The following is a 13,554-nucleotide window of genomic DNA, read 5'->3' as shown; positions in this document are numbered from 1 at the left end:
TAAGCTTTCCTACTCCTTAACTCATAGTAAATACCTTGCAAATGTTGTTCAAGGGGTTAGTAGGCTGTCCACACACGCAGCTATCTTCATTGTATTGCTCCAGGAGATGAGGGTAATCCGAAGATAACTTCGCTTTGCATTCTCCGGGGTTGATGAGCGACACGTTCAGGCTGTGCATTATAGCACCCTCTAAGTGAGCTGAAACGAGATAATGTATAAGATCATTGCTATATATTATGAGGCGATGAGAACTTGGAGAAACTGATCCTGGTTGGTGAAGATGGCAAAAGATCAAGTGGCCGTTCACCAACCAGATCAAATCTTCAAACCTTAATTAAAATGTCTATTGCAATGATAGTTTATTGTGTAGAGAAGTTATTAATTTCGTTTAACAGATCTAATGATATTAGGTCCTTACATATGAAATTGGCGTTTTACGTTTTGGCCACTTTGACCTCAAATATCTCCTCTTTGGTTAAGAATTCCAAATTAAAATTTGTACAGCTATTTAATCATGTATTTATGCTTCGATGACCGTCATTCATTTGTTTTTTTCTTCTGTTTTTTTCTGTTTGCGTCACTCATTTTACAAAATGGAAAACTTAAAGTATCGCATTATTTACGACTACGAGTTCCGCCGTGGCACTAGTGCTGCGAAATGACTCGAAGGCTGAATGATGTGTATGGCGGTCATGTTGCAAAAGAAAACACAGTTCGTTTTTGGTTCCAACGTTTTCGTTCTGGAAATTTCGACCTGCAGAACAAGCCCCGTGGACGGCCTAAGACCCAAGTTGATAATGAAGTATTGAAGGCTATTGTGGAAGCGGATCCATCGTAAACCACGTCCGAGTTAGCTGCAGGCTGCGGTGTTAGTGATAAAACTGTTTTAATTCACTTGAAGCAAATTGGGAAGATCAAAAAGCTTCAAAGATGGGTACCTCACGAATTGACTGAAGCAAACCGGCAAACGCGCGTCGACTGCTGCGTTACATTACTGAACCGGCATAATAATGAAGTTATTTTAAACCGAATCATTACCTGTGATGAAAAATGGATTCTTTACGATAATCGGAAGCGCTCAGCGCAATGGTTGGATCCTGGCCAGCCAGCCAAATCCTGCCCCAAGCGAAAATTAACCCCAAAAAAGTTACTTGTAAGCGTTTGGTGGACTAGTGCCGGTATTGTTCATTGCAGTTTTCTCAAATCTGGCCAGACTATTACGGCTGATATCTTTTGTCAGCAATTGCAAACCATGATGGAAAAGCTAGCGGCTAAACAACCTAGGCTGGTCAATCGCTCCACGCCACTGCTACTTCACGACAACGCTAGACCACACACTGCACAACAGACGGCTACCAAATTAGAAGAGCTTCAATTGGAATGTCTAAGAAATCCTCCGTACTCCCCGGACCTTGCTCCAACAGATTACCATTTTTTTCGAAATTTGGACAACTTCTTGCAAGGGAAAAAATTTAACTCTGATGGGGCAGTCCAAATCGCCTTCACAGATTTTATTGATTTCCGTCCGACTGGTTTTTTAGTAAAGGGATCAATGAACTACATATGAGATGGCAAAAGTGCATAGAAAACAATGGTTCATACTTTGATTAATTAAATATATTATATTTAAAAATATTCGACTTTTTGTTCCTCCCATACAAAACGCCAATTTCATATGTAAGGACCTAATATATAGATGTGACAAATTAAAGACTATTAAATTAACTTTCTATAGCTTATACTGTGAATGCTGAGGCAATCCAACTTATATAAGGAACAATACGCCTAAAGAGAACTAAACCTTCTGAGTAACTAAAACTAGTGTTGTGAATATAAGTGCAAGTGCGGTATCTCGGTCACACGAACATAACAAAACATTATAGAACACTAAGGATCTGTTTCACAATGTATGGATAAAGTACCAAATAGCTATGCAACACATAAATTATTTGGAAGATAAATTGTGCTATTTGACACTTCATCGGACTCATAACTTATGATGGACTTTATGCGACGAATAGCGCTATCTGACAGTCGTGAAACGCAACAATAGTGTTTACCAATAAGTAATAAATAGCCAATTTGGAACTTATGTAGAACTTATCCGTACATTGTGAAACAGACCCTAAGACTGTTAATGAACGTTACCTTAGTTTAAGATATTCACTAGTATTGTAGAAAATTAAGTCAACATAATATTACTTATTAGCCATAATTATTGTATAGGCTAGATTGCAATTCATGTAAAGTCGTTTTGTCAACTTTATTGTAAGAAAAAAAAACAACCTAGTTCTATATCATTAACAGATGAAATTCCAAAGTTTCAGGATATCTCGATAGTTTCATATATTTATGTAGGCTATTCAACCGTTAAAGTTTTAGTTTCTCAGCCATTCCTGGATATATGAGCGCACATAATGGGTAAGAATTCCCGGATATCATGTATTATTTAAAGATGATAGAGTTCTACCAAAAACAAAAATCACGATGTTAGTTAATGTCGATAATCTTAATTGGTTTTTTATATATTCGTAGACGTTGTATGCATTATTATGTACATACATACCAAGGTCGTGTTCACAGACTTTTTGCTTTACATAAAAAAAAAGTTTACCTTATTCGAGTTTACTGAGACAATTAATATTAATTGCAGGAAATAATGTAGACAATGACTATAATAAATACTTTGAAAGGCAAGTTTTATACATTATATTGTTGAATTGTAGAAATGAGTTATTATTGCGGCTTAATTGGACTAAAAATGCAGCTGAATACTTAAACACTGTACGAAATTAAATGCGTTTTAATTATGTATTTATATATTTTCTTTGCACAAAGACATTATTTAATTACGATTACGATTACGAGTTTAAAATTAACCAACAGTCTTTTAAGGAGAAGAAACTCTGACAATAATAAAGCTGATCCGACGTTTATATTATAGACAATTAATTTTCAATATGCTGTATAAATTATAGCAAGATTAATAATTAAATATAACCTTTATTGTTCCTGTTAAATAAATGTTACATTTAGTCCGGCAAATGATCGGCTACTAAATTATGTTTATCATTGTTAAAAGAACTTGCATAGTATTATTATATGGCAGTATTATTAGAGAGCTTATTATTATAGTATTATTATAGAGCTTGAGCTATTATACATCTGGAACTTTGTTAAAAACTTTGTCAAACCTGTCAAATATGACAGAAGTGAATCACTCTTCCTGAATCGGTGATTTTTAGTCTAGAAAATTGTTCATTAAAACGAATGATTTTAAAGTATTTGGTAACAAGTAGTTACTATTTTGTAATAAACACATAAAATTTTAGTACCGACTAGCCAACGACATTTACACTTATTTAATTCTAAGAATCTTCTAAAACTTGAATAAATTATCGGTGTTTTTGATGGCCGCCATCAGGGTTAGCACTTTACAAAAATTAGATTTTTAATAAACGCAATATATTATATATATATAACATGGTTTACATTAACCAAATAATAAGGAACAAGTTCTAGTCGGTCTGTCTAATGGCCGATTTACATTATCTTAGTGTTTAGGAGAGTGCTTTAGGATAGTACTTTAGTTGAAACATGTAAACGCTACTTGCTTTAGTAAACGTAACGCTAAAAAACTTGCCTTTCAAGTTATACTAAAGCACTCTCCTAAACACTAAGATAATGTAAATCGGCCTTAAGTCTGTTTCACATGTACCAGTAGGCTGATTCCGTAAGTTTGATAGTAATACTAATTCGTCTTAATATTAAGTTTATGTACCACATATTTTAGGATTGTAATTTCAGTGGTGTTAAAGAAACTGCATTGAAATAGGGTTGCGTCGTATGATTATTTAATTAACTCTTTCAATTCCAGAAATGATTGATTCATAATCGATGGCAGGGAACTATTGTCTAGAAATACATCTTTGAAGTTATGTAATTGAGATTATATAAGACTTGTATAAAAAACCAAAAACTTCTTTGTACCAACCCTATTCCCCTGATCAGCATTTTGTTGACTCGATTTAACGAGGTTACGCGTTTATTGACTCATCACAAGGTTTGTTTTAGATCTGAAGTGTTAGGTGAAGTAATCCGGCAAAATCTTACAATTTGCGAGTAACTGACGGACACACTAAATAACTAACAGTTTCGCAAAGGTAAATAGCTAGTTGACGCTTTGGTTCCTATAACATTCAACTAAAACTAAACCCATAATGTTTCTTTCCTGATAAATAATTTTTAGTAAAAGTTAAAAAGCTTGATAGAAACAACCTAATCCTAAAAAAATATTAAAATGGGTCGTTCCGTTTCGGAGGACTACGACGTCACCGTATAACATATTTTTAATATCCATTACAAATAAACTTTAGTAATTATAGTTACTTACTGCATACTAAAAACACATTACAAAATTTAAATCTCTATGTACTTTTAATACTGGCTACATACGCTAACTTGGAATTTTGATATAGTTCTTTGGATATATAGCGCTGATCGCATCCTTTGAACACTAAAACTAAACGCCAAAAAAATCTTTTGGGAGTCACCGGTAATACCAGCGTTGTTTTTAAAATAATTGCATTTTGTCTTACACATAAATCTACTACATAACTAAGACGTGGGAGACCCAATGGATTGAATATTGCGAAAATGCGATTTTCCATATAATTCACGTTTAACGATATAATGCCTGTTTTATTGTCTTGTTAAACTTTAGTGTGACACATGAGACCTAAATACCTGCCATTATTACAATGTAAACGTTTAGTTGTATTGATAATACGAGTTATTATTGGACACTTTGTAGAATTTAATAGTCATAGTGAGGTCTGAACATGATTTATATGCCATATTGGCAATTAAAAATAGGTTTTTAAATAAAAAGCAAGAGTTTTCAGCGTAACCATATTCTGCAATGGAATGCCTCTCCTGCTCTCTCTCTCTCAAGGCAAAGTGATAGCTAAAGGAGACGCAATCATTGCCGAAGATTCGGGAATGATTGCGCGGCATCCAATATTAAAGAAGTCATCATGATGGTTGCCAACATTCGATAGGCACTATAAGTAAAATAAAAAGCTTTCCATTTATGTTCTTTCACCTTTTTTCAAATTACATTATCTCGTATTTAAACATTATCGTATTTATAGTTTGCAAGCCTGGCAAATTTCTGATACCACGAGGCAAATATTCGTGCATTTAAAATTGCTGTATTATTACAAAAATATCTGAAATCAGTTCTTTTAATAGCAAAATACGCAATCAATTAATTTCTTTTGAAATATAATTAATTAGAAATAAAATCACGAACCTGACCTTTGGATTTCGTTTATTTGTATTACGAAAGGACCACTTCAAGCAAAGTTACCCTGACTTAATCACGAAACAAGTTTAATAAAATTGGAGAAAGGATGGTTAAAAATACCTTTCTGTAAGACATCTTTGTTTTACCAGAATTCGAATCTACATAAATCATATAATAATCTTCTCATTTCTATATTACAAAGGTTTATTTTGGATATTAGGGAATTAAAAACGGAGAATGATATAAGAAATCGCAAACACAAGATAAGTTAAATCCTAAACGCAATTTACCCCAACCCCAAGTGTCTTAGGGGTGATTGCCTTTTAAGACCAGAGATACTTTTATAGATTATTGCTGAGTGCAATAGCGTCTTTTTTCGTACGTCTTTGACCTAAGAATGGAGTTTTACCGTCCTACCATTTAAAAGTATTGACTATTCTGTCAAAACCAAGCAGAGGAGAAAATATAATATAGAATTATTTCTTATTAGAACCTCATTAGGTCTCCAAATATCAATAGACAATAATTAAAACCAGGTCTGACACTGCTACATTTGTATAAGGCAGACAGGTTGAATTTTAATGACCATTATTAAAAAAGTGTAGGTATCAAATTATAATAAATATTAAATATAACCAAAGTAAAAAGCAGTTTAAGGATAGTAATAAATAAAACGGTTTTTGTAATCTAAAATCCGTCCCATTCTAAGTCAATTTATTTAAATCAGTGTGTGTTTGTATGCAAATTACGTCTATAACTTGAATTTCAACCTTGAGAATACAATATAGACAAAATCGCGTGTTTTACATTTTCCATAATTGATGACATCACTTTTTTGTTTAATTTTATCGTTATAGTCTTGTATCGAGATTATGTGTAAAGTACTGGAAAGTCGAAAATAATATTAAACATAACGCGTAATTCAACGCATCGTAACGTTTTACGAAAGGATATAAATAAATCAACTTATTCTTATGACATTATGTTAATGTTCTTATTCATGAAAATTAATAGACTATTTTTATATGGCTGATTGTGTAGATTTTTTATAATTAATCGATCAAATGTACCACTTTCGTTTCCAAAGAATCGATTTATTTAATACTTTAAACTTGCTATTACGTTATATAGAGTTGTTTCCATATTTTTAAATCCTTAACTCTTGGAATTTTTAAATTAGGATACTTAAAATTCATAGATGAATAACGTGTTTTGTCAAATCTCTATAATTGGCATATCTTTATAGATTTGGTATAATTCATATTTATTCATTTGTCATAAATTACTAGACATCATTAAGGCTTTGACATTAAAATGTTTGGTAAAGTATTTTTAGTTATAAATTTATTACTGCAGCAGCGTGAAGTTTATATTAATTGAATCGGACATTTTAATATTAGGTACTTGTCTTTTTATTTTATAGAACAGGGGGCAAAAGTTAAGCCCATGGACACTCAATGCCAGAGGGCTTGCGAGTGCGTTGCCGGCCTTTTAAGAATTGGTACGCTCTTTTCTTGAAGGACCCTAAGTCAAATTGGTTCAGAAATACTTCAGTTTGTCTATACCAGAGAAATGTTCAGAACTTTAAAACTGTGTATACGTCTGCATTCTTTCGTGTTATAAAAAAGAATCAAAAACTCCGTATTGCATAGACTAAAGCTCGGTTGCAATATCTAAGAATTCGTGGTTGCTACAGCCTTGCGATTCTGAAACTCACATTTCGAACTCACACAGCGGTTTTCATAGCGGCGGTCGCGCTTAAATCAGTCGTAAAGCAGTCATTTTACGATTTGGCATTCTGATAAACAATAAACTACAAGCTCCCTCCTTATCAGCCTCTGCAAAAACCGCTATGAGAGTTCGAAATGTGAGTTACAGAATCGCAAGGCTGATCCTAGATTTTTATCGATACTACTATTTTACAGACAACAAGGTACATTAAAGTTACATGCATTTATTGACGCCACATATCGACAATGACCCAGAAGCCTGCTTTCTTGCACGCGCGTTAATAATGTAAAAACACTATTTTGACACTCAACACTTATGTAAAGATAATCGCTGATTCTCGCACGGATCGTGGTAACTGAATACAATTAAATCGTGTGAGAATCGTATGGTATATTGTACTATTAATTTATTTGTTTTACATACTCACATCAACAGCCTTCCTTTATTTGAATTTCGAGTACATTGCTAAAGCTTTTTATGTAACTGGCTATATTTCGAAACAAAGGAAGATCTCCATTGTCCGCAATTGATAATAGACTAAAAGAAATCAGTGGTGCTACAACCATTTTAGATCTCAGATTTCTTTCTGTTTCATGATCATTTGTCAATCTAATAGGCAAGTAGGTGATCAGCCTCCTGTGCCTGAAACACGCCATCCACTTTTTGGGTCTACGGAAAGCTGATGATTTACTTCACCGTTCGAATATTAAACGCGCACATATACAGTCCATTAGTGCACAGCCGGGCATCAAAACTACGACCTCAGGGATGACAGTCGCACGCTCAAGCCACTAGGCCAAGACTGCTCCTAGTATTACCAGTTTTAATCAAACGCAGATATTCTTGACTTGTCATAATCTCTTATTATGTAAAATATTAAATCAGTAACCTGCGCGCATAGGTCCTTGTCAAATTAGATAATATTCACAATTATATAAATAATCTTTCCGGGGTCAAAGTAACATGTGACGAATGGTTGGAATGCTGTCTCTATTTCGTAACGATCCGTAACTAGTATTGGCTAACAGTGAAGCAAACGTCTTCCTATCTCACGCACAAGATTTATTAATTTCACCAGGTTTTTAGTACCCGCGAAAAAATATTTGTTACGTATATCTATTATAAATTAATAATAAAAAGGGCACAAATATAAAATCACACATGTATGGAGGAGGTATTGTTATGTTATGTCCCGTTTACATCTATATTCTGTTTTATAATAGTATAAAATATTGAGTAGCTATTTACGGCTTATATAGAGACTATTTAGATTTGAATAGAACAAAAAAGCCTTAACCAATAAATTTATCTTTTAGAAATTTAGTTAAAAAGCTTTAATTAGAACATGATAGCCATAAATATCATTGAAATGTAAAAACCTGTAGATATAAAAGAAAGTAATATCTGAGATTGAGCTGTTCCTTGAATTCAACCAAGGTGTTAAAAAGCTTTTGTTTTATAACGGAGACAACGGGCAGGACACTTAATGCCTCGCGAATGCGTTGCCGGCCTTTAAAATGTAACAAATGTAACACGAGATCTTTCGGCCTAGTAGCTTCAACGTGTAACTGTCATCACTGGACTGTCAATCTTTGTGTGCATTTAACACCCACTCGTAAGGTGAAGTGGACAACGTGAGTCGGGCATAAAGGCTGATCACATACCTATTATTTCTATTATAGGACAATAGACGTTGGAGTATTGAAGATTTAAGTAGGAATATTATTATATAAATCATATTTTGATTAGAATTCTTGAACTTTTGACCTTATATTTTGTGACCCTCGTTTGACCATCGAATATTGTCATCAATTATGAAATTACAATCAATAAAAAATCAATTTTATATGTTGTCCTTTATACGGTACTAATTATATGTTAATATTTAATTAATATCTGAGAGCTGCGATTTGAATTAATATTATTTTTAGCGTCATCGTCCAAAATAACTGAGTACATATTATAAAATGTGGGTAATAATTTGTGTCATATTAAAAACATGTTAAGTATAAAACTGGAGGAATTGGCGATAGACGATAAAAAAACACCTCATATAAACACCAACTATGCAAAAAACTCTGTGTTGTATCGAGGAGACACCGGACATACAACGACCACTATTTAAGCTTTGACTTGTTTAAGCTATCACGGAATATGCTTGCATAAGAATGGAGTATTAAGATAGATAATCTAGCGCTAAATAACCTGCATCAAAAGCACACCCCACATATATACCATCACACAACCTGAACCTTTTTGTGTATATTATGTATTCCATCTTTGGCTATATATTTAGTATAATTGTTTTTGTTATATATAATTTATATTAGCTGTAGGATTACGAAATAAATAGAAAATAGCCCACCATAAATAAGATTCTACTAACATTTATAGTTTCCAAAAAATTCGCGCCATTCCTAATAGAAATATTTGAACTACAATCTAAGACATACTTGATTTAGATTAATTAAAATTGCAGACTTTTCAATCAGTAATTCTCAATATCCATTAAAATCTTACCTTGTAACACAATCTTGCCCCATCCAGTAACGATACACTCTCCAACTCCATTATAGAAGGGTGCGACTGACTCCTTTGAACTCGGCAAACAAATTGGGTTGATGTTCTTCGATAGCCTCAGGTTCTCGGTTAATACTAGTACTGCAGAATCATAGAGAAGGCTTCCGGGTTTGTATAGGGGATGACGGAGGATGTGTTTCACTTGCACAATCTGGAATGGTAGTGGTTCGTCGTCGATTCCTAGTTTCCATTCTCCACCCTTGATTAGGACGTTCTTTGCTTGAAGGCTGTAAATAAACATGATGTTTGAGACCCTCTACACAATCAATTGAATAAAGCTGCAGCTTTCTATCTTAAGTTGTATGTTTCGCATTTGTCCCAAAAGAGTCTAATCCGTCTACATCATCAGGTTCTCATCAAAACATGGATTTTTAAATAATTCTGGGTATTGGCTCGTGCGGCATTTATAAATGAATAATTCAGTTTATATATGTTCCTCTTACACCAGCTACGCTTTTACATATAAATTTATGTATAAATTACGCGTCATGTTGTTTGTCCGCTATGGACTCCTAAACTACTGAACCGATTTCAATCAAATTTGCACGTGTGCAGTTTGATCTAACTTAAAAGATAGGATAGCTAACATCTCAATTTATACCCGCAATATTATTTTATTGCAAATATTTGTTTATTATTTGATACAATTCTAACAGATGGCGCTGTGTTGAAAGTACCACTAAATAACTACCAAAAAAGCATGGTGGTCTCCATGACTGGTGTTCTCCTACCGTTTCCCTTAAATAGTTTACAAACATGTAATATAACAAAAACCTTAGCCACAGCAACCCTTGGCCGGTCTGCTAGTAACTTTATATAGGTATTTAAACGGAATGGCGAGAATTTAAGTTCTATGGATAATTTTCCATTCCGTTATTATCCTACAAACATTAAACATAAGAAAAAAATGTACACACCCTTCAACGCAGGCAGCGGACGTGACGACAACGTCAGGTCTTGTGATGACTCCTCCACAAAGGAGACTCCTGTTGGTCTGCAGCAATACCATAGCCTGCCATGGGATCTCCGCGAAGTCTACTTCTAGATCTGCCTTGTTACCGTATGGTCTTTGGGGCTAAAATAAAACAAAGTTTTAAGTACAAATTCATAAACTGATACGGGCTCATCTGGGTGGAATGACGGTGTAACGTTAATTAACTATTTAATCACCTTTCCAGTTATAGATTACTGGCGTATAACTTCCAACGGGAAGAGTATATAGACAATAAGTTTTGACAACAATGATAAATATCTTAACTGTTCTTATTATTATGACATTATGATAATTCATATGACATTTGCATGCCTAATTTTATATGGCAGATTGTGCGGTTTTTTAATTATCAAGTGTGAATGTACCACTTTTTTGCAAATAATCATTTTATTCTCATGGGATTCACATTGTTTTTGTTTCGCCGACATTCTTTTTGACGTGATAACGTCTTTAAAATCGTTTTAGTCGGGTGACATGTTCAGAAACTTGTGTCACACCAAAACCTCACGAGCGCGATCGCAGGTATAACGAGAGAGAGACGGACCGATCTCCCGTCTCATCTCGAGCGCTGCCAGTCATTCCGTGAATGTATGAAGAAAAATGTATATCATAGTCGAATAAGTAAACTTGTCATTTTACACCCGAAATTTATCATCAAAAGTGTGAATAAAACGATAGATGTAATTTAAAATTTGAAAAAATTGTTATCTTCATTAATTCCTTACTTCCCAAAAACTTATATCACCAATAAGACGTTATCACGTAAACATCTCGATCGTAAACCTACTTTACAAACAATCAATATATTTTATCTTCCACAATCAGTTCAACTTATTTACGACGAACTAACCAAGAGACAGTCCAGAAAGGAACACCCTTAAGAATAAATCAAAAAACCAGAAGCACTTGTCATGCCTCGGATTACATTTGTATATTCTAGATTTTCGACCTCAACAAAAGTCACGCGCCTAACTCAATAAACCAATAAAGCGCACTTTGAATTCTCAAATTTATTTGAACTTCTCACACGCAATACCTAACAATTATATTCAAATTCTTAAAATGCTAAGGCTAAATAAACACGGTTCTGTATGACATAACTAACGATAACTATTGTTTTCTATTTGACCATGAAAAACAATTTGCAGAAATGAAATTTAGCATAGTGCCATTGACCTAAAATGTTGCAATTTTACAATATATACTAATACATGCAAATCATATTGAAAATGCATCGCGCCTTTCGAAATAATTTTATGCTAAGATGAACATTTATACCGTCACTGTAGCAATTATGTGTGTTCTTGATCAGTAAGATTTTAAATGGATTCTTGTTGTTCAGTTCATACATTTATAATTTACAAAAAAAAAAACAGTAGCGCTACAACTTTTTTAGGTCTGGACCTCTGATTTCTGTATCTGTTTCATGATCATTTGTCAACTAATAGGCGAGTAGGATTTCGATTCTGCAGACGCCAGATCCATATTAATTTTATTAAAATTAACACAAACAGCGCACGCCTATATCGACTCTTAGCCACACTCTCAAATAGAGAGTATATAATACGCACATACTCATACATTCACGCATACTTAATTTATTACTTTGGTTTAATTCCATGTAACACTAGGACTACTTTTACTTGTTGCTGCATGTTAAAAAAATGCATTACCACCTCGGAATAATTGCAATCTACACACAACACAGGGGCTAAGTGAGGGGAATAGCGTAAGTAGAATTTTGTCACAACCATATTTCTGTCATGAATAAAGTTTTATTATTATTAAGTCAAATTTCTTACTCTCTAGTAAATGCAGAATTAGAGTTGGTTTATATATTAACTAGTATAACCTCCTTACTAATGAACCTTTGAAACAACAGCGAATTTATTACGTTATATTCATAATTCTATGCTAACAGAGTGACTTGCTGACGATAGCTGAATAGTAAGTAGTCAAAACGTCAAGTAATATAAATTCTGTAATAAATACTAATAATATCCGTTAAAGAAGTGTTATTTAAATTGAATTCGATAACATTTACTAAGGAAATATAACACTTATATTAACATTTCATGATAATTTTTGGTTATTACTTTAAAACTTCTATTAGATATATTAATATAAATTGAATATTATCTATATTTAATTACGTCCGACTCTTAGCAAACTTACATTTAATTGGTCTTAATTTTGTAACTGTTTTACGTACGAGTTAGACTTGACATTAATAAATTTTCTAAATATGTTTTGCTTAAAATATTGTGTCACAACTAAGACTGAAATAAATTAAAATATAATTAGTTCAAGGGATTCACATTTGTTTACGATTGTACCGAAAAAAATGTTATGAAATAATTCAACTTACATTTAGAAGTCCGCACTTTCCATCTCCATTGTATCTCTGTAGGAAGACCCTCTGCACTGATTCTCCGTACTCGTTTTCAACTGCAAATCCTTGGCCTTGTCTGATGCCAGACCCAAACCCTTGAGAAATAGTTTGTCCTTGCCCTTGTTCAATATACGCGCCACCTCCTTGGCTCACTATGGTTCCTTGCCCGTTGGTTACATACTGGCCTATTCCTTGTGTGACTTTTTGACCTTGTCCTTGGTTGACCTTTTGGCCTTGTCCTTGGCTGACCTTTTGGCCTTGTCCTTGGGTGACCTTATTTCCTTGGCCTTGGGTAACAAGTTGGCCTGAGGCTTTTGAGAGACCACTGGCTTGGTTAATCACTCCAAAGCCTTGTTGTCCCTGTTGAAATGATTTGATTTGAATAGAATAATCGAAATAGCATTTGAGGACCAAGATACTCGAATCTATATTGATATTTACGATCTTTGCAATGGTAAGATATAAAGAGGTTGACAATTTGTGAGTTTAAGTTAAAAGAAACAAAAAATATTAAACAATTCATTACTATTATTTCGTTAGCTGTTCGTT

The 13,554-nt window shown here is 33.5% G+C and overlaps 1 protein-coding gene across 3 annotated transcripts in view; it reads right to left on the bottom strand.

The window, feature by feature from the left end:
* Positions 1-13,554, bottom strand: part of LOC125055288 — a 43,928-nt gene that overhangs the window by 3,994 nt on the left and 26,380 nt on the right. For all 3 annotated transcript variants that reach the window (XM_047657682.1, XM_047657684.1, XM_047657683.1), the window contains 4 exons: positions 12,982-13,365; positions 10,537-10,694; positions 9,560-9,846; positions 35-198 (listed from right to left, as the gene is read on the bottom strand). In XM_047657682.1, coding sequence (XP_047513638.1) covers positions 35-198; positions 9,560-9,846; positions 10,537-10,694; positions 12,982-13,365 — 993 coding nt within the window. The remainder of the gene's footprint in view (positions 1-34; positions 199-9,559; positions 9,847-10,536; positions 10,695-12,981; positions 13,366-13,554) is intronic.

This window comes from Pieris napi, chromosome 13 (genome assembly GCF_905475465.1).
Source record: "Pieris napi chromosome 13, ilPieNapi1.2, whole genome shotgun sequence".
NCBI lineage: Eukaryota > Metazoa > Arthropoda > Insecta > Lepidoptera > Pieridae > Pieris > Pieris napi.
This window is presented reverse-complemented; position numbering and strand designations above follow the sequence as displayed.